The 20,476-nt window shown below is 39.6% G+C and overlaps 1 protein-coding gene across 14 annotated transcripts in view; it reads left to right on the top strand.

Moving 5' to 3' along the window:
• Window positions 1–20,476, top strand: part of znrf2b (zinc and ring finger 2b) — a 67,405-nt gene that overhangs the window by 25,322 nt on the left and 21,607 nt on the right. For all 14 annotated transcript variants that reach the window (XR_007449869.1, XR_007449863.1, XR_007449871.1 and 11 more), the window contains exon 2: window positions 17,353–17,448. Coding sequence is in view for 1 of the 14 variants with exons in the window: in XM_049583911.1 (XP_049439868.1) it covers window positions 17,353–17,448 (96 nt within the window). In the remaining 13 variants the exon portion in view is untranslated. The remainder of the gene's footprint in view (window positions 1–17,352; window positions 17,449–20,476) is intronic.

Below are 20,476 nucleotides of genomic sequence, written 5' to 3'. Positions count from 1 at the left end.
ACTAGCCCTACCTTTTTCCTGTTTTTTAGCCAAAGTTCAAATTTTGTTATTGTGATTGCTGTTTTAGTCATTTTGAGACTTTCTCAAAGATCACCTTACCTGGCCCTGATTGGGATATTTTGGTCTTATCGCCGCGGCCTCCTGGTGCTCTGTGTTTGTGTGATGCTAATATTTACTGAGGGAGAGACATACAGTACAGGCCAAAAGTTTGGACACACCTTCTCATTCAATGCGTTTTCTTTATTTTCATGACTATTTACATTGTAGATTCTCACTGAAGGCATCAAAACTATGAATGAACACATGTGGAGTTATGTACTTAACAAAAAAAGGTGAAATAACTGAAAACATGTTTTATATTCAAGTTTCTTCAAAATAGCCACCCTTTGCTCTGATTACTGCTTTGCACACTCTTGGCATTCTCTCCATGAGCTTCAAGAGGTAGTCACCTGAAATGGTTTCCACTTCACAGGTGTGCCTTATCAGGGTTAATTAGTGGAATTTCTTGCTTTATCAATGGGGTTGGGACCATCAGTTGTGTTGTGCAGAAGTCAGGTTAATACACAGCCGACAGCCCCATTGGACAACTGTTAAAATTCATATTATGGCAAGAACCAATCAGCTAACTAAAGAAAAACGAGTGGCCATCATTACTTTAAGAAATGAAGGTCAGTCAGTCCGGAAAATTGCAAAAACTTTAAATGTGTCCCCAAGTGGAGTCGCAAAAACCATCAAGCGCTACAACGAAACTGGCACACATGAGGACCGACCCAGGAAAGGAAGACCAAGAGTCACCTCTGCTTCTGAGGATAAGTTCATCCAAGTCACCAGCCTCAGAAATCGCAAGTTAACAGCAGCTCAGATCAGAGACCAGATGAATGCCACACAGAGTTCTAGCAGCAGACCCATCTCTAGAACAACTGTTAAGAGGAGACTGCGCGAATCAGGCCTTCATGGTCAAATAGCTGCTAGGAAACCACTGCTAAGGAGAGGCAACAAGCAGAAGAGATTTGTTTGGGCCAAGAAACACAAGGAATGGACATTAGACCAGTGGAAATCTGTGCTTTGGTCTGATGAGTCCAAATTTGAGATCTTTGGTTCCAACCGCCGTGTCGTTGTGAGACGCAGAAAAGCTGAACGGATGGATTCCACATGCCTGGTTCCCACTGTGAAGCATGGAGGAGGAGGTGTGATGGTGTGGGGGTGTTTTGCTGGTGACACTGTTGGGGATTTATTCAAAATTGAAGGCACACTGAACCAGCATGGCTACCACAGCATCCTGCAGCGACATGCCATCCCATCTGGTTTGCGTTTAGTTGGACGATCATTTATTTTTCAACAGGACAATGAGCCCAAACACACCTCCAGGCTATGTAAGGGCTATTTGACCAAGAAGGAGAGTGATGGAGTGCTGCGGCAGATGACCTGGCCTCCACAGTCACCGGACCTGAACCCAATTGAGATGGTTTGGGGTGAGCTGGACCGCAGAGTGAAGGCAAAGGGGCCAACAAGTGCTAAACACCTCTGGGAACTCCTTCAAGACTGTTGGAAAACCATTTCAGGTGACTACCTCTTGAAGCTCATGGAGAGAATGCCAAGAGTGTGCAAAGCAGTAATCAGAGCAAAGGGTGGCTATTTTGAAGAAACTAGAATATAAAACATGTTTTCAGTTATTTCACCTTTTTTTGTTAAGTACATAACTCCACATGTGTTCATTCATAGTTTTGATGCCTTCAGTGAGAATCTACAATGTAAATAAAATAAAGAAAACGCATTGAATGAGAAGGTGTGTCCAAACTTTTGGCCTGTACTGTAGGTTGAAGGCAGTGTTGCATTAGCTTGACAGGAGGCAGGCCTATCATCATTAACCCATTTTCCTAGAAACTGAGAGCACATTTATTTATACTCCTCTTGTTGCTGGCCTGGCCCCAGCTCCCCCTCCCTCCTATTCTTTTATCATTCCACTTCCCTCTTTTACCCTCTGCAAGTCCCTTGGAGTGCAGGTGAGGATAATATGAATTATACATGCATCAAAAGGGAAACTTTTTTTCAGCTCAGCTATCAATAGGATGACCCTCAGTTGTCTCCTGCATCGACTCAGCTCTGCTGCCTCCCAGATTTCTGTCTAGTTCTCTGACACAGACCAAAGGATGGGGATCAACAGCATCTTATCAAACCTGAATCCAGTATGGAATCTACTGATTGACTGCAAATCATTGGGAATACGTTATCAAATCTATTTAGACTCAGCCTCAGATATTTCTAAGTAACTAGAGTTATGATTACATCTACTGGTTATTAAAATGGCTTGTTAATATTGTGCGCATTATTGCATTACTGCAGCCCATTTGCTCTAAGTACTAAGTTTGCTCTTGTTGATAAAATCACCAAAGTCGCAGATGAAGACATTCTGCCAGAAAAAAATGTGGCATTCTGTGAGATTATTTTCATCTTTATTTCAGTCAGGAACACTCTTGTCATAGCTTTAACCATTTATTCCGACAAATGGAAATACAGTTATGTTTGGCGCTGAGGGCTCCGCTTTTGAGGTGCTCTCTGGTTTAGACAAGTAGCATGCTATGCCAAAACAGGGACCACAATGCAGATAACCCCCAGTGTATACAAGAGTTGGCCCAAGCAAGACAATAAAAATACTGTTTTGACCTTCGAGCCATGTTAGGACTCCGAGTAAGAAAGGTGGTGGTTGAGATGGTAGATGTAAAGTTTTGCCAGCAGCAGTGTATTGCAGCATTTTGGTGTAACAGGTATCACTGAGGAGGAAGCTAATTTAAATGTTGCACCTTGTGTGGGAATGGGCTGTGATTGGTGTATCACCGATTTAAAAAACAATCATGTCAGCTGATTACTGCTGGGGCATATGACTTCCATGTCTTGTGCTGGTGTTTGCAGCATAGTGTAAACCCAGCAGCAACCTCCAGGGCTGAAAAATGAAGCCAACACAGAAGTGCTAAAATCTGCAGTTCACTGAATGGCCATTTGAGACTGCCTCCATTTTTATATGACTCAACATTACATTTTACTCATCTACATTTTACTGAGGCTTAAACTTGCACATAATTAACGGTAGCCTCTTTGATTGGCTGTCTGCCGATAATGTCCTCGGCTTCTCAGTCAGATCCACCCCTCGCTCCTCCACAGTGCCAAAAAACAAGATGGCAGCAGCCAAAATGCTGACCCTGAGGCTTTCAAACAGGATGCCACAAACCAATGGGTGACATCATGGAAGCTATGTCCGTTATTTTAACATTCTGTGGTGTAAACATGCGGCACGCCCATTACAAAGATTTACCAAAATATGCTAGCCCCAGAAAAAAAATCACTTTTGTTTCTGCAGCTGCACCTGCAACCATCTGTCACATGTTGTTATTCTTCTGTGCAGGTTCTTCTTCTTCTCCTATTGGCATTTAACGGCAGACTAGAACAGTTGTAGGTGTGCATGCTGACCTGTCAGGTCCGGAAGAATTGCATCCGTGGTACCTAGAGTACATGAGAAGAACGAGTATTTTCACGTTTTAAGAATTTTAGGATCAACTTCATAAGTGTTAGTTTTTGTGACATCCCTACTCTGCTCTGACAATAGAGCTCCACATGTTACCTACCTACAGCTGATACCACCCGCAGCTGGTGTTCAACCTAACCTAACCAAACCAAACCAAACCAAAAGTCAGCTTTGACAAAAGGGAGAAACCTGCTACCTGAACCTCTTGTTCACTTTCAGAATCCAACCCTATACAGTGCAAAGGCTTCCTTCACGGGAAAACCACACATTTGGTTTGAACTGGTGGATCAGAGAATATAATGTGCATCAATATTGGGCAGAAAACCAAAAGAATAATTTATCGGAACTGCCGAAAATTACTCGTGGTGTTAATAACATTTTGTCCGTCTTTGTGAGTGACTCTGTTTTTCCTGGACAAGAACCTTAGCTCCCTCTTTAGTGAAGAATCTGAATGCTGCCCTCATTTCCAAACTGTCAGCACACATGGCAGAGAGGAGCACTGCAGGAGGAGAAAGAGAGGAGGTGATTCGGCCGGTCCTGATTGATGTCTGCCCTCTGAAAGACCTTCCCAACTCCTTTCATCCCAGGCAATTTTCAACTTGAGAATTTGCCTGCCTTTGGAAAAAGTAAAGCGGGAAAATAAGGTGATTATAAGTGCCTGTGTTGCGTGGTGGGGTGTAGCCAGGCTTGTCGATGATCAGCGAACTGATCGATAAAATGATGTTTCATAAATCCCATTTATAGCATGGTGTCCAGTATGTGCTGATTCAGGTGGAGCAGAGCTGAGTTAAGCACACTAGATAATGAACATGGCACCCTGGGATGCTCTCCAAACAGCAGATTGAATGGGGGGCAGTGATGTGGTGCTTATAGAGTCAAAACTGTAAAGAATTCTGGTTAACATTGTGTGAAGTTTTTAAGCTGTGGCCAAGTAGCTGCTGGCTTGCTTGCAGCTTTTTCAGGTGAACTTTAAGTGTGTGTGGCACATTTGTCTTTGTCAGCACAGAGAGGGGTGAAGAATTGATTTAAGGATCATTCCAGTGACTTATCTGTGGTTTCCTAAAGTAAAAAGAATTCTGGCAAGTACTAAGCTGTGTGTAGAATAAATTTAAACTGCTCTTGGCTTTGATTTCATGCTCATCAAGATTCCTGTTGTCTGTTGTTATTGTTCAAGAGTAATGGAAATTAACACTAAGGCCAAATTGTTCTATGAATGAGAACATGCAAAAGGTCTGTGCAATGATAGTTTTAGTCCAGATCAGGATAAACAGAGGTTTAAACCATTTTTAATTCAGGGCTCAAAAGTAAAGATTGGCAGGTTGTTTTTGGGGTTAGGGTTTAGGGTTTATTAACACATAAAAAATGGGGACAGCAAACTGCAAAACTTACACCCCAACATAAATAAATAGTTAATATTTGTTGCATTAGTTATATTTAGATATTCAGATATTGCTGTTACACTGCTACAGCTGCATTGGTGCATTTGCTGCACAGGCTTCTATTTTAGAGACAATGGTGAAGCACAGGAAGTTGCACTTAAGATTCAGATTCTGCAGAGTATCAGATAAAACCAAGCAGCAATTCCAAGGGCTGAAAAATGAAAAAAAAAAAAAAAAAAAAGCCAACACGGAAGTGCCAAAAACTGCAGTTCTTTGAGTGGCCACTTGAGACTGGCTCCAAGAGCAAGTCAGTCCCCATAGATACCAGTGCTGAATTGCCCAAGTTTACAGCAGAAATAAACATGTTTACAACCTGGTACGAAAAATGGTTTTGGTCTCTATAGCCAATTTCAACATTCATGACAACTGTATGGGGGATGCCGTTAACATTTTATCAAGGCTTAAAGTTAGGGCAAGGGCAGGCTGCTGTGAATGACAGGCTGCTTGCCAATACTGTCCTTGGCTTCTCAGTGCGATTCACCCCTTGCTCCTCCACAGCTCCAACCTCTCATCCAAATACAGCCACTTCTGGATCCAAAACACCAATAAGGTTACGGGTAAAATGCCTCGCTTTAAAATAGGAGTTCACAGACCAATGGGTGATGTCACGGTTGTTACATCCATTATTTTTTACAGTCTGGAGAAAACATAAAGAACGTTGTTCAGTTATCCTACTAGCGTCAGCCAGTGTGTGTTGGCTTGTTGCTGGTATCACGTGCAATTGTCCAGCAGATGAATATCAACAGCCAAAATGTCCACTGGGAAATATTACAAATAAGTTAAACATTTACAGCATATTAATAGGCTAATATCGACTATTAAAATAATCAGTGACTATTTTAGTAGTCGACAAATCAGTTTGAGTCATTTTTCATAGAAAGGTACTATAAAAGTACCCCAAAATACTCTTATTGCACATTAACACGCACATTACATTCAAATATTGGCAGCTTTACACACTCTCCCGTGACGGTGAACTAAAACCCTTTAGCGTGAGTATGAAACAAGACATTAGATGAAATAATCTTGGGGTTTGGGAGAGACAGACCGACATTTTTCAACATTTTAACACACTTTTTGATAAAATGATTAGTCGACAATGAAAATAATCGTTAGTTGCAGCCCTAAAGACAACTAAAATGTAAACTCCTATTTTGCAGACCAGATTTTAGGATTTTAGTAACGGACAGATTTATTAACTGGTGTCCACCGAAGCCGTAGGAGTGCTCACATCCAAGCCGATCACAGTGTGCTCGGCATAGCTGACAGCATTGTGGATCATGTTCTTCAGAAAGACCTTCAACACACCACGAGGAACTCCACAGATGTTATCATGGAGGAGTTTAAAGCGACACTTAGCATCCTTTACTCCTTTACTGAGTCTTTTTCCTCCTATGCCTCTGCTACTCATCTTCTCTGATTAGCCATTCTGTTCAGTAGACCGCTACTTTTTTTTTTAAAGTTATTTCATTGGACGGGCTTTGAATGCAAAGAGGATCATAGCATTTGTGGGTTTTTTTTGTATTTTATTACTGTTCAAATGTAGCCAATTATATGTCTATTTAAAATATTCATCTGTTACTTGTTCTGTAAAGGGGGATTTCTGGATTATTAACAACCTTATTGGCCGACAAAAAAAAAAGTCTTGTGTAAACTTTATTGCCTACCGTAAAAAAGCTTTTAAACATTCTCAATCAGTTAGACACATTTTCATTGTTAAGCTGTTTCGTAATGACCCAAAATATAAGGTGACTAAAAATGGCAACCATATTTTTGATTAGGCAATCAAAAGCTGATGCTTTGTTGCCAGCCCAGCAACCACTTCTATAGGTTACTGTTGAGCCCTTTTATTGTTGTTGACATTGTGTCAAAGAGATTTTTGGAGGCAGTTGGGGTGAACAGTTAAGCCCGTTCAGCCCTTCTATCCACAAGCTAGGGATTCCCAGGCACTCCCAGGCCAGCTGTGTGATGTACAGTAGTCTCCTCAGCGTGTCCTTGGTCGGCCCCTGGGATTTCCGCTTGGCTTGGACGGAACAATTACACCAGCTATCAACAGTAGGCTGAATCTATGACAGGTAGACCATCTTGTATGGATTTTAAGCCATGCTCGTGGGATGGCTCAAGGGATATCTGTCTGTTAGTCTGTCTAAGACTTTGGTCCAGACTGATATAACAACTGATGGATAAATTGACATGACATTTACTATTCAAGATCCCTAGAGGATTATTCCTAGTGACTTTGGTGATCCTTTGACATTTCCTTTAGCACCACCATGATGTTGACAGTTTGGGTTTTTATGAAATACCTTAACAACAACGGCAACAACAACAAAGGGCAAGAGTAAGTTATAAAAGCCTACAAAGTTCTAAAAAGAATGGGGGCTTAAATTTACCAGACTTGCAAAAATATTACTGGGAAACACAACTCAAAACAATAATGTCATGGATAACAGAAGACACAGATACATTATGGGTGGAAATGGAACAGAGCTCTTGCCCAGTACCACTAGGCTACTTACCATTTATGAGTTCGAAAGAATGGAAAAAACTTAAATTAACAAATGAATGGGCTGAGAAAACATGGAAAATATGGTCTAAAATAAGGAACAAGTTGGGAGTTTCAAACTCAGTATCAAGAGTTACCAAAATTGCAGTAAATCCAGATTTTCACCCATCTAAAACAGACAGTGGATTTAAGAAATGGATGAACAAGGGGCTGGTGTACATTGATCAACTATTTGATGGACAAGTATTAAAATCATTTCAACAACTCATTCAAGAATTTAATTCACAAGTTCAAGACCATTACAGATTCCTACAAATTAGACACAATCTTCAGAAAAACAAAGAGCGGGAAAGTATATTAATGGAACCCTCTAAGACAGAACAGTTCTTGATAAAATGTGAAGGAGAAAAAATGAAGAAAGGAATTATTTCAAGGTTTTACAGAGCTTTGCAACAAGATCTTAAAAACGAAGATTTAGAGAATAAAAGAAAGTGGGAAATTGAACTGAACATACTAATTAGTGAAAATGAATGGGATGAAACTTGTTTGTCTGGTCATAAATTAACAAATAGTCCAAATTGACTGGAAGATTAAAAACAGATATTTCAGAACTCCAATTATAACAGCAAAATATGGCTTTTCATCAGCACTATGCTAGAGGGGTTGTGGCCACCAAGGGGACCTCTCACATATAATGTAGGCCTGTCCAAAATTGCAGGAGTACTGGGACGGTGTTAAAAGGATAATAGAGCAAATTTTGGATATAAAAATAAAACTTGACCCAAAGTTATTTATTTTGGGCATCCCTTCAGGACTCCAAATGGGGAAAAAGAAAACATATTTACTGAGGACCCTGCTTTTAATTGCCAAAAAAACTATTACGGTATTATGGTTACAGCCACAACCCCCCAACATAAAACAATGGCAACAAAAGGTGAATGAGGTATATATTAACATAAATAATTTCCGCTCGGGGATCAATAAAGTATTTCTGATTCTGATTCTGATTATGGAAAAGATTACAGCGAAAATTCAGCTGAAAACTGACTTTTTTATGGAAATATGGTCACCTTGGATGTCAATGCAGAGCTCAAGATTCTTACTAATTTGATGGCATTTGCCACCAAAACTCTGTTCACTGCCAATAATAGGAATGAAAAGAAGGAAAAGGATGGAAGAGAAAAGAGAAAAATATATATATAATATGTGGTGTTGAACCATGTCGTTTTTGTGTTGTTTCTTTTTTTTTTCTTTTTATCTCTGTTTTTCTTTTTTGCACAACTAAACAAAGTGCTATGCTACTAATTTAAAATTCTATGGCAGTAATGCTATCAGTGTAAAATATTACTTTTGAGTCCTGTAACTAAAGTAAGGGAAGGAGGGGAAAAAAGAAAAAAAAAAGAAATTGTACGAAAAACATAAAATGGTTCTATCTTTGTCGCTTGCACACTTACTGTATATTTAGTTGTTTTTTTTTCCTTTCGCCTTTCGTTTGTGTGTTTGTTTTTTTTAGTACTGGGTATTTGATTTATTGTATTGTTGTTTTTTTTCTTTACTTAAATTCATACAAAGTTAAAGAGAAATGCGAAATGCTTATTTGTGAAAAGATGAAGGTATGAACTGCACAGCATAAATAAAAAGTAAAAAAAAAAAAAAAAAAAAGAAATAGCTTAACAAATATGAATGGATTAGTGTTACATTTGAAACAGACATTGATGTCCCCATTAGGATGCATTTTAAAAACTCTAATCCCATGACCTTTCATCAAGTGCTGTCATGAGCACTACATTTTTGTTGGTCAAATACTTTCCCATCAGCCTCAGCTGTTTTATGTGCCTATATTAGCATCCTAAAGGACTAGATACAATGTTAACATTATTCCTGCTCACTGTCTAAAGTCTAAAGTTGCAACTTTGTGGTCTATTCTGGCTAAAATGTTTTTCCAACTGGCCATAACACTGCATGAGATACGATGTCATTAAAATTACTGCAGCTCATTGTATTGGCTGTAATAGAAAATGCAAATTTTTTTCTCATCCCCTTAACTGTGAAACTTATCAGTAAGTTCTCTTTCAACCATACTTTCACCATGCTCTTTATTTTACCTTGTAGGTTGACCTACTCTGGTAATGTGCTGCCACATTATTGCAAACTCTCTTTGCAGTTAGCTTGAAATTTGCTTTACCTCCAAAGGGATAAGGCGATAAGGTGAGTGTAACTGTAGCAACAGTGGACAGTGAGGGTCAATCAGAGAATTGTAATACAGTTACTGTCACTCATATGTTGCAGTACGCCACCAGTTTGCAGAGTTGATGCAAAACAAAAAATAATCAATCAACTTATGTGTTGTAGTGAGAGTCTGTGGTGAGTCAGGCTATTTCAGCAACCTGCCAGTGGCTGGTGACCTTATTTATTTTATTCATCAACATTGATTGTTACTCTGCAAGGACATTTTTTGCAGCAGTAGCAGTTGAACTAGTCCCAGCTGTCATATGGCAAAACCACGTCTCTTTCATCATTATCCAGGATCTAATTCATTTGGACCTTAAGTGAGTGTTCTTTCCAAAGATGGAATTGACTGTTCATTGCTAGCGACTGTCATACTTGGGTGTGGGATGTGAGAAGAGAGACTATGACTGTTATTAACCAGGAGATGATCGGCTTGACACTATCATATTTTGTAACTTTTCCAGTAAAAGAAAGAATCATCAGCAGTCTGTGCTACCATGTACAAATATATAACAGGAAAAGTGCCTGATTTTTAAAATTCACCCTGCTTTTAGTTTTCTGTGTGACCTCTAAGGGCCTGACACACCAGGAAGATTGTCGCCAGTCATTCAGTGTCAACCCGTCAGTGAGCGTCTGTAGCCCTAGTTTTTGCGGTGTGTGTGCACTGCTGGGGCTTATAGGCCCTTGTCAGTGGCTATTTGGATGATTGGTGAATCGACAGCGTAGCCTGTTGGTGAGAGAAATAGCCCTAACTGGCAGTAAAGCACTGGGCACAAGAAGAAAAACAGAAATGAGGAATGCAAACAAACGGCCGAAGTCAAGAGAGCATCAGAGGGAACAAACTTGTTGTATTAGGTAACACTATTTGTTTCGGCCACTGAGCTCTTTAAACAGAAAAGGTTTGTAACTGTTTGTGTTATTGTTTACAAGCATACAGTAAATATCATTTGTTTCTTCAACATCGGGTTGTGCTGTTTAAGTGCTTACTGGCTAGCTAGCATCATGTATCAGTCCTGTCGGTCTTCCAGTTTCCTTTTTTGAATGATGTGTAGAGACTACCTCTGCCTTCTGCAATGGGTAGGTATTTCCTACCTACACTGACTGTCCCAGGGACATTACATTTAGACATTTTAGTAGTAGTCAGTCAGTCTCCCACACTGCAGCTTAGAATCAGGATGTTTGGTGCAGTCTGCAGCTTTCTTCACGGGAGTATTCTTTATGTACACTGTGGAACAGAGTGCAACTACAGATTCACCTCTGGGACCTTCCATGTATTCCATGTTAGATTTGTTGGATTTCCATCAGTTTAAGTCTTTTGGAAACCAGACACATCCTCCCAAATATTTTTACTTAACCAAATCAATGAAGGTGTGACTACATTATTTGTACAACCAATCATTATGAATGGGGCAGCATACATTATTACACAACAGACTAACAGACAATGCATTAATCTCTACACAGTGTATGTTTACAATGAGGTTTGATACAAGGTACGAAACTTGTTACAAACTGCCGCAGTGCCTTTCTTTCGAGGGAACACTATACTTACTATTTATTTGGCCTAATGTTGAGGTAACTTACTTAATTCTCTTCGTCCCCTGTGGCAAATAAGACCATTGTAAGCTCCTTCCATTGATCCCCATCCCTGGCAAGATTTTGAGCCTCAAGCCAACTTCAGTTGGGCACAGTTGTATGCCAGGTCATTTCTGTTCCTCTCGATTTTCTTTTCTCTAAAGGAGTCCAAGGAAAGCAGCTCCATTACTAATTTCTTGACGTCTAGAGCCAGTCCACAGACAATCACTTATTCCCAGGATATCAAGGTGATATTTGGTTATTGTTCTGAGAACTTGTTTTGCCTCAGGTGTCTCTCATAAAACTGATTCTGATTCAAGCATAGTTTTTGGCCCTAGCAGTTTCTCATTTGCATCCCTGGCTTCCAGCAGGCTTTTTATCAGGGTTTGGATACATTTCTTTGAGAGTTCTCAGAGTGATGAGAATCAGCTGAAGGCATACTACTTGCCAGGCAGCTCTTTTTATGCCTCAGTGGTTGCTGGAGGCATTATGTTTTAGGGTTGTCCTTTCATCCATCCCATTTTCGTGAACTTGATATCTCAAGAATGCCTTGAGGAAATAACCTCAAATTTGGCACAAATGTCCATCTGGACTCAGGGATGAATTGATTAGATTTCCGTGTCCGTCTCTTTCTCCTGAATATTATATATCTGGAATGCCTTGAAGGAATTTCTTTCAATTTGGTCAGATACTGAATTGGTGGTGTAATCTTTGGTGTCCACCTTGAAACTGTGGTGATTTTGTAGGTCTTCTGTGCTGCCTGGTTGAAGCTCTGTGTGAAGGATCCACAGCAACATCCATATTTGAAGTACTGTCAGCTGCCATGGTTACATATGAATCTGGACAGACATGAATGTAAACTGCAAAGTGACTGGTTGGCGAAGGCATACACCCACAAGGTGGTAATTCTAGTTAGTCCCTCTAACTTAAGTTTTTACCTGGTGGTGTTGTTAGTACCATGCCCAATGCCCAAAGACCCATTGCATGGTTCTTGCTCAGCTCTTCATCTCAATATTGTACACACATCAGCAAACCTCTACAATTACAAGTCTCTCCAAATGCGACAAACCACAGCTGCAGCAACCCCAACTGCATGCATCCTCTTGTTGACGATTGGTCTGTGATACATCTAAACCAATCACTTCCTCATCCAGCTTCTTCAAAAACACACCAGCAAACAGAATGTGTGTATTTATTTTTTCTTTTCAGACAATGCTGATACAAAAGATTTCCCTAGATTTAAATCTAGATCAAAGTTTGTGCAAATCTTTTCCGTCAGACAATGATGCTTTACGCACCCTTTCCAAGATTGAGCCGGGTGGATCAGTGGTCACCCTGCATCAAAGATTTTGTGGGGAGGGGGGCATTTCTGCTTTCTTTTGATAGTGAGGCAGAGAGGCAGAAAAGGTAGGGGAGAGAGGGGATAACATGTAGAAAAGGACCCAGGGCGAACTTGTACCACTATGGTAAGGATTCAGCCTTAATGATACCGTAGAGTGAAATATTTAAAGACAAGATTGAGGAAGCAAGTAGATGAAATCACCAACAAATATGTTGTTGACCATGCTAAGCCATTCGCCATTGTGGGGGCCATTGTTCTCTCTTTTATCTGAGACCAAACCAAGCTTCCACCAGCCGAGCAGGTAAGGCCTATGACAAGCCACAAGCCTCTCCACCACTATAAGGAAACTGCATGTGCAACAAAACAGCAGTGGGACATGAGATGTGCTGCATATCAATGCTGTTAAACAAAATTTTGTCGATTCTAAAATCCCATGTTTACAGAAACTAAAGGAAATTAACCTTGTTTTCTGCCAAATGAAGAAGTATTTGAAATGAAACCACAAAAACCTTCTAAACTGGCCGTCTGAGCCTTTCTTATGAGCACAGTGTCGTACTTTTGGCTCTTCCTCTTTGTTCTTCCTCTTCTTACCGAAACCCAAAATGGTAAGAGGGGATGTGCTCTTCACTCTAAGCAAGTGAAAGGGTCTCTTTGTCCCCATGCTTTCATCAGAGCAGAATGATGATGATGATGATCTTCATCAGATTAGGTGTGTTTTGTTTGTTTGCATGAAGAGAAAAGAACTTTTAAAGGATTTTCTCTTGCCTCATCAAGATCAACATTCCCACCTTTCCTTCCTTTTGTAAATATACAATTTTAAACATTTAAGCCTCAAGGCAGCAGATATCTCAGATCATGCTACCCTGTTCTCTCACTTCACTATTTTTTTTTATTAATACTGTGGATATGAATCCCACCACAGCTGCAGAGTTTGCTTCTGGGCCATAAAAATAAGTGGAAACTGAAAAACATACATTGCTCCACGGTTATAAATAATACTTTTTTTTTTCATTTATGTTTACACATTCCAAACTGTGTGAGTGATTCTAGGAGATAAATACTGAAAGAGGCCAGAGTTTTAATGCAACCAAGAGCAGGTATGACCTCAGATAGACATGCAGTAGGACACACACATCAATTTAATTTACTGGAGTGAACATCCCATACAGTTTACTGGATGAGTCATCATGGCTTCACAGGGTGTGCTCAGCTTTGGCTTTTAGCATTTTTCAGAATGACTTGTGGAGTCGTGCAGAGCTGGAATTCATCACCATTCCTCTTTCAAATAAATACACCTAGACTACACACTCCTAATTGTCAGCAGATGGCCAGGAGATCATGAGAGATGGCATCCTGTGTGTGTTGTGATTCACTTAAATAGGTCAGACAAGCAGTGGATCGCCTGCTTCTGGCTGCGCTAATCTATTTATCCCATCAGAACCGCAGCATGTGGACAGATTTTACCGTTGTAGAGAGCTCCACACACATCATACAGTACACACGTCACCTGTCAGTGATGCGTGACATTCTGCCCCCTGCTGCAGAGCTGCATGCTAACAGCTAATGGGTGATGGATGAGGGTTGCTGTGAAGGTGCGGTGATGTCAGTGGAAACTGCAGGATTAGCTGTCGTGTCTCAGATTGTGACAGCATTGTTGTGATGGAAATCGAAACAAAGGGATAATTACAACCAGCACTGTAGCTGGAAGCATTTAGGGTAGATAATGTTTGGATCATCAACAGCGACCTTTCGTTCAAATTTGTCTGCTTATACAAACTGTCACTGATTGATGTAATAGTGAAAGACCCTATATCCAGAAAGCAACATCTGTTTAGCTGTGAACGCTGGTGTTATTCTTATGCACAGGCTCCCTCTGGTAATTCATATGAAATGCTTCTTTAAAGGTACAGTTCACCCCAGAATCAAAAATACATACTTTTCCTCTTACCTTTAGTGCTATTTATTAGGGCTGTACCCAAATATTCGGATATTCGAATATTCGTTTCTATGGGTAGGTATTTGTTAAGAAAATTTGGTATTCAATATTTGTTTTGTTTTTTATTTACTTTTTTTTTCTTAGATATTTTGTTGGTGCTAAATGTAGTCTTTTGTTGTTGGTAAATGTAGGATATCAATAAAAATCAAAACTTTTAAATTGCATTGTTAAAAATGTGAAAATATAGTATAGCCTACCAACTGAGCTTGTGCGCACAGCATGCATGAGCGCATCCATCTGAGGCTGTGGATCAATGCCAAGTTTTACCACTTTATCACTATTCCCTCTAACTTGTAGCTGTTTTTTCGTTGTCTTTTGAATTAAATATGAATTATGGAACCATTTTTGTCAATGTTTGTTTCCCCCGTTTTGTACAATAAATTATTGTTTAAAGTTTCAACAAGTTTCTTTTGGAGTGCATGACACGTGTGTTTTGAAAATGACCGCGGACTGTCACCTACTCAATGCATCAGTACCTTCGGATGCCATGACAGTAATAGATTATGGATTAATAGATTATAATAATTATGTCAAAATACCATTTACAGACCGATTTAACAGACGATCACTGCTGCACGACCCACAGGTCCATTTGCGGGTCCCGCGGGTTACGGGTCAATCCGCGCATGACTACTCAGCTCAGTCTATAAAGGCTGTACACACAACAGTAGGTTATAGACATTATATTCTATTCAGGCCGGCAGAACCAGCAGCGCATCGGCTCTATAGTGCACGTGTCTGCCAGCCACCAATTACTTGCAGAGGCTTCCTACAACTTGTTTCAATGGTTCCGATTTAATCAGGATGACTAGCCAATGTGAAAATCAAAAGAAAGCATAGAATAATGTACTGAAGGAGACTGTTGTGCTATCACATTATTTTGTGGTTTGAGAGCAAAGATCCGGTTGCCGCTGTGCAAAACTCTGCAATACAGTTAGGTCCGCCCCCCACCCCCACCCCCGGCCATAAAAATGTCTGTAAACTTTTATGTGCATCACTGCACAGAAGGAAACATGCATCTACTGCCAGCTTACCTAGCACCACCGAGCTAGCTAAAGTTACTGGTCACAACAAGGTCTGTGTATTATCTTTAGTAACCGGGTTGTGACTTCTGGAACAAGACATTGTGGCTGAGTTTTTCAAATGTATTCTTTCGACACTTTGAGCACCACAAGCCGAGAGCCATCTAGGTCAGTTATATGAACAAACTACTGCTTTGTGGTTGTATGTCTCCGTGCACCAGTCAAGTTGCAAGTTGTACTTGTAGTTTACATCTATGTCTGTGAAAACATGTATGCTTCACATACATCGTCAACACAGCAGCATAGAGAATCTGTACAATCAGCACAGTTTCAAGGTGGGCACCCAAGATTAGTGTCACCAATTCAGTATCTGACTAAATGTCTCCCCCTCTGTTCCTGAGTTATGACATTGAAAAAGTGTTTGACCTTTTGGTTGTAAAATGCCATCACTTCATCTTTATATGCTATTAGGCATTAAAAACAAACAAACAAAAAAAAAAAAACTGTGGGGTTAGAGTCAGCTTGACCTTTGACCTTCGACCACCAAATAAGTTCATGCTTGAGTCCAAGTGGACGTTTGTGCTAAATTTGAGGAAATTTCCTCAAAGCCATCTTGACATGTCGCGTTCACGAGAATTAGACAGATACAAGGTCACAATGGCCTTGACCTTTGACCTTTAACTACCAAATTCTGATCAGCTCATTATTGAGTCCAAGTGGACGTTTGTGCCAAATTTGAAAAAAAATTCTCAAGGTGTTCAAATGCTATTGTGTTCAAAAGAATAAGACAGACAAGGTCACAGTGACCTTAGATTTTGACCCCCAAAAGCTAATCAGTTCTTCATTGAGTCCGAGTGTACGTCTGTGCTAAATTTGTCGGTATTCTCTCAAGGTGTGGCATCCAGCCATGGTCATCGCCGGCGCAGAGGTATAAAAAAAGGATGTACTTGCTTACTTTTTAAAGTACCTTTTTACAAATACATCAAGAATTCAAGGTGATTGTCAAACTGGTGAAAACTGTCACTAAGTTGGAATCCTTAACACATCACTGTGATGTTTTTATATGATTCGTATTAAAACAAAAAAAAAGCCTATGCATGATGTTATCACAATGTAATATGGGACAGACTGACAGAGCATTCATCAAACAGATGAATTTAAACACAACTGACGGGATTTGAATCCTGTGTGGGAATAGCAGACTCTGTATACTCTGAGTCCATTACATGGAAAAATGTAAAACCAAACAGTATCGAAAATAGGGCATGATATCATTAAAGGCTCAATGAATATAATATGGAGATAATAATCAGGCTCATTCTAAGCTAAATTAATGTCTGTTTTCTTGTTATCACTGTTTGATATAACTCAATAATTCATTACAATGATGTTAGCTGTTTCTGGCAGGGCTGTCTTGAGTTAAATCCACAGATAATGATGTGTCTTTGTTTGCAATAAATACAAGAAGAACTGGGAGTGCCACCCTCGCAGTACTGGACAAACTGACAAATGATCAGTGAAAATGCAGTCCAAAAACACCACAGTAAATGGTGCTGCAGGGAAAAGAAAAGAACTTGAGAACCCTGTGTGCCGCTTTATTGCCTGAGATTCAGTTTAACTCTGATAGGAAATAGGACATTTCCCTCATTTTCTACCTTCCACCTACCCACTGAGTGTATTATCCTCTTATTCATTGTTTGTGTGCTCCATTTCTTTCTTTCAGGCTTCAAGTGCCCTGTGTGCTCCAAGTTTGTGTCCTCAGATGAGATGGATCTTCACCTGGTCTTGTGCTTAACCAAACCCAGAGTGACATATAACGGTAGGTCCATGTTTCTTTTCAACTTTACAAGTATAAAGAAGGCAAAGACATCTGTAGCTACATAACAATCAATGAGCAAATGAAACTATAAAATTAATAACGATATGTTAAATAAACCTAAGTAAATACGTAATTTATTGTATTGTGTGGATGTGCAAAACAAATGAATAAAAAGTAATAGAAATATATGAAAATGTCTCAAAAAAAGAATATGTGTAGAATGTGTAATGACACTTCCAATAGGCTTATAATTATCTCAGAGATAATCATCACTGTTCAAAAAATGACCAACTTTCTCATGAAACTAGACAATCACAGCTTTCTGGTTATGTAACCTGATCCTCTGTTTTCAGGCTGCTTCCCTGTGAAATCTTGTGTAATCTTTCTGTAATATTTCCAAAACTGTAGGCTAACACTGTGGTTGCCAGGGGGCAGCTTCTTCTTTATTTATCAATGATCTGTTATACTGTTGTGTAACAACACTATAACCAAGACCATGGTTAACGTGACTGGGTTTCCTTTACTAAACCCTTCTGCCCTTTGCTCTGAGAGTCACCTTAGGTTTGGGCTGGTGGATCAGTTACAGGCAGCATGATACAGTCAGGGTTTATTGCAGATTTTACAGATTTCTGAGTCAGTTTTCACACCAGTAGAATGAACAGCAGTCAGACAGGTAAAATGCTTTTTATACAGTAGCAGTTATGTGACACATCTGAGTCTGATGTTGATATTTCAGCCAGTATTTGTTTGGTAGTATAAAAGCATCACATAAACATGTTTTGAAATGCACAAATTTTAATTTCTGCCTTACGCTCTCACAATCAAAACAAGAGATAGACTTGTTTAAGCCTTGAAGTAGTGTGGGATCATGGATATTGTTGTTTTCTTTAATAAACAACCACCATTGCTGATGAAAAGCTACCTGACATGACTCAGGCAGAAATCATGTCATACATCATCATGAAAGAGCTGCAATGTTATTGCTAAGTTACCATTAGCATGAGGTTAGTTGACTAGTCGTACATACTTGGCTAATTCAATCATGGGGTTGCCCAGCGCTGTTATCTGTGGCCAAAACAGTCATACTAATAATAACTTAAAGAGTGTGCTAAACACTCTTTCAAAGAATTATACTGTATTTGTGGTGGTAGCTTACGCAGAGCAGGGGCTGATTCCAGTTGACAAGGCGTCCCAGAACGTCAACAACCAACACACCCAGGATACTTAGCAAGTCATATATCAACCAGATGGTGATATGTGTCATGGTTGGAGGGGAGTAAGAATGTGTTGTAAAGTTAGTTTCTCATTTAGCTTGTCTCGTAGCTTCAAATCACTGTGCTGTGAGCAGCGCTACAATGAATTTTTTTTTTCGCCATTTTAAAAAGTAAAAAAAAAAATAGAAAGTCAATATGTGACATACTAACACATTGTAGTAAGCTGGATTGATGTTGAAATATATCAATGAATTAGGTCTCTACTTGATTACTGTGTAGCAAATTGCATACAGTTAATGAAAAAAGTGCTTTTTGGCAGAAAATACGTGGTATTACTGTTGTTGAGTAAAGTTCTGTGAAATCGTATGATGCACAGTGACATATCATCTGGTGTTTCCTGTGTTTCTTCTAAAGTTAGAGCAACTAGAAGGGCTTAAGAGGATGTGATGCCATTGACAGGCGACCAAATAAAAAGGCACCTTTTTTAAACACAATTACAGATTCCTAGAGGTTTATTGTAGGAGACATTTGGGATAATGTTAGTAGACAACTCAATGAAATATATAACATTGGTCCGTCGTTTTAGAGATTTCAGTATAGAAATGTTACATATTAGGCTATATCTCTGTCATGGTGATTATGTGGCATGGGACATCTTACAGCTGAAACATAAACTTGTCAGTGCCCTCTGCTAAACAACTGTGAAATGGTGGCTGTTTCCAAATGATCTCAGACATATCTAATGTCAAGCATGGATTGCAGACCTCTGAATTTCCCACATTCCCACATTTCTGACTTTTTCAGCATTTCAAATAGTTCTGGGGTTGTGTTGAAGAATTTCTCCCCCGAGCTGAGAAAACAACTGAACCATCAGAGTTTTGTTGGTGGGATTACAAATGGGAAGGTCAGCCTTTTGTGCCAGAGCCAGAAAAATGGCGACAAGCATGGATGAGCTCAGTGCTGTTTTACAGGTTGTTGTAAGTTGACTTGCAGAGAAAACAACCCACAAATCTTTTTATTTCTTTGATCAGCGGCAAAATGTTAACTTAACTGCTCCAAACAAACATTTCCACAGCTTTCCTGTCAACTGAAAATAACGCTGGCGGGAAGTCGCTTGTTACTGATTGGTTTGGCCAAAATAAACCCTCCTAAAAGAAATACGAAACTGCTGACAGGAACTGGATTTAGAAGTGAAACAAAAATGGTTTTCAGTCAAATAAGCAGGCTAATCTTTTGCATTCCTGTACTGAAAAAATATTGTTAGTTATTGACCAGCATATAGACTGATATAAATACATAATACTAAAATCTAATGATAATATGGACCTTGCAGATGATAGTCAGACTGTATCTGTCTCAGTTAACAGACAGGAGTAATCTGGACTGGGCTGCTGTTAAAGGGGAACTCTAATGATTTACACGTCAGAGTCTGCTTACAGGTGTCGTGGAGTACTGATGCATATGTGATAAAAAGCTGCATGAATCCCTGTAGTGTCTCCAGAAGCAGCTGTATGATGTCTCAAGGTTGAAAAGTACATGTTTAAAAATGAAAACAAACAACCAAACAAACAAACAAACAAAAAAAACAAAAAAAACCCTGTGTGGGGTTAGAAAGAAAGTAATCTTACCAGACCTCTGTATCCTGCTGTTCAACTCTGCTGAAGGCTAGAGGCTCGAGACTACATTAGCCTCTAGTAATATAACACACTTGAATCTCTGACTGCTGTTGGGAGAAGTTTGCCTGCAGGGGTTTTTGTCAGAAAGCCTTTTCTTGGTTAGGCTAAGGGAAAATATTGTAGTTTGGATTAAAATGA

This window comes from Epinephelus fuscoguttatus, linkage group LG8 (genome assembly GCF_011397635.1).
Source record: "Epinephelus fuscoguttatus linkage group LG8, E.fuscoguttatus.final_Chr_v1".
Classification (NCBI taxonomy): Eukaryota; Metazoa; Chordata; class Actinopteri; order Perciformes; family Serranidae; genus Epinephelus; species Epinephelus fuscoguttatus.
The sequence above is the reverse complement of the archived record's forward strand: the minus strand, read 5'-3'. Positions and strand labels throughout refer to the sequence as shown.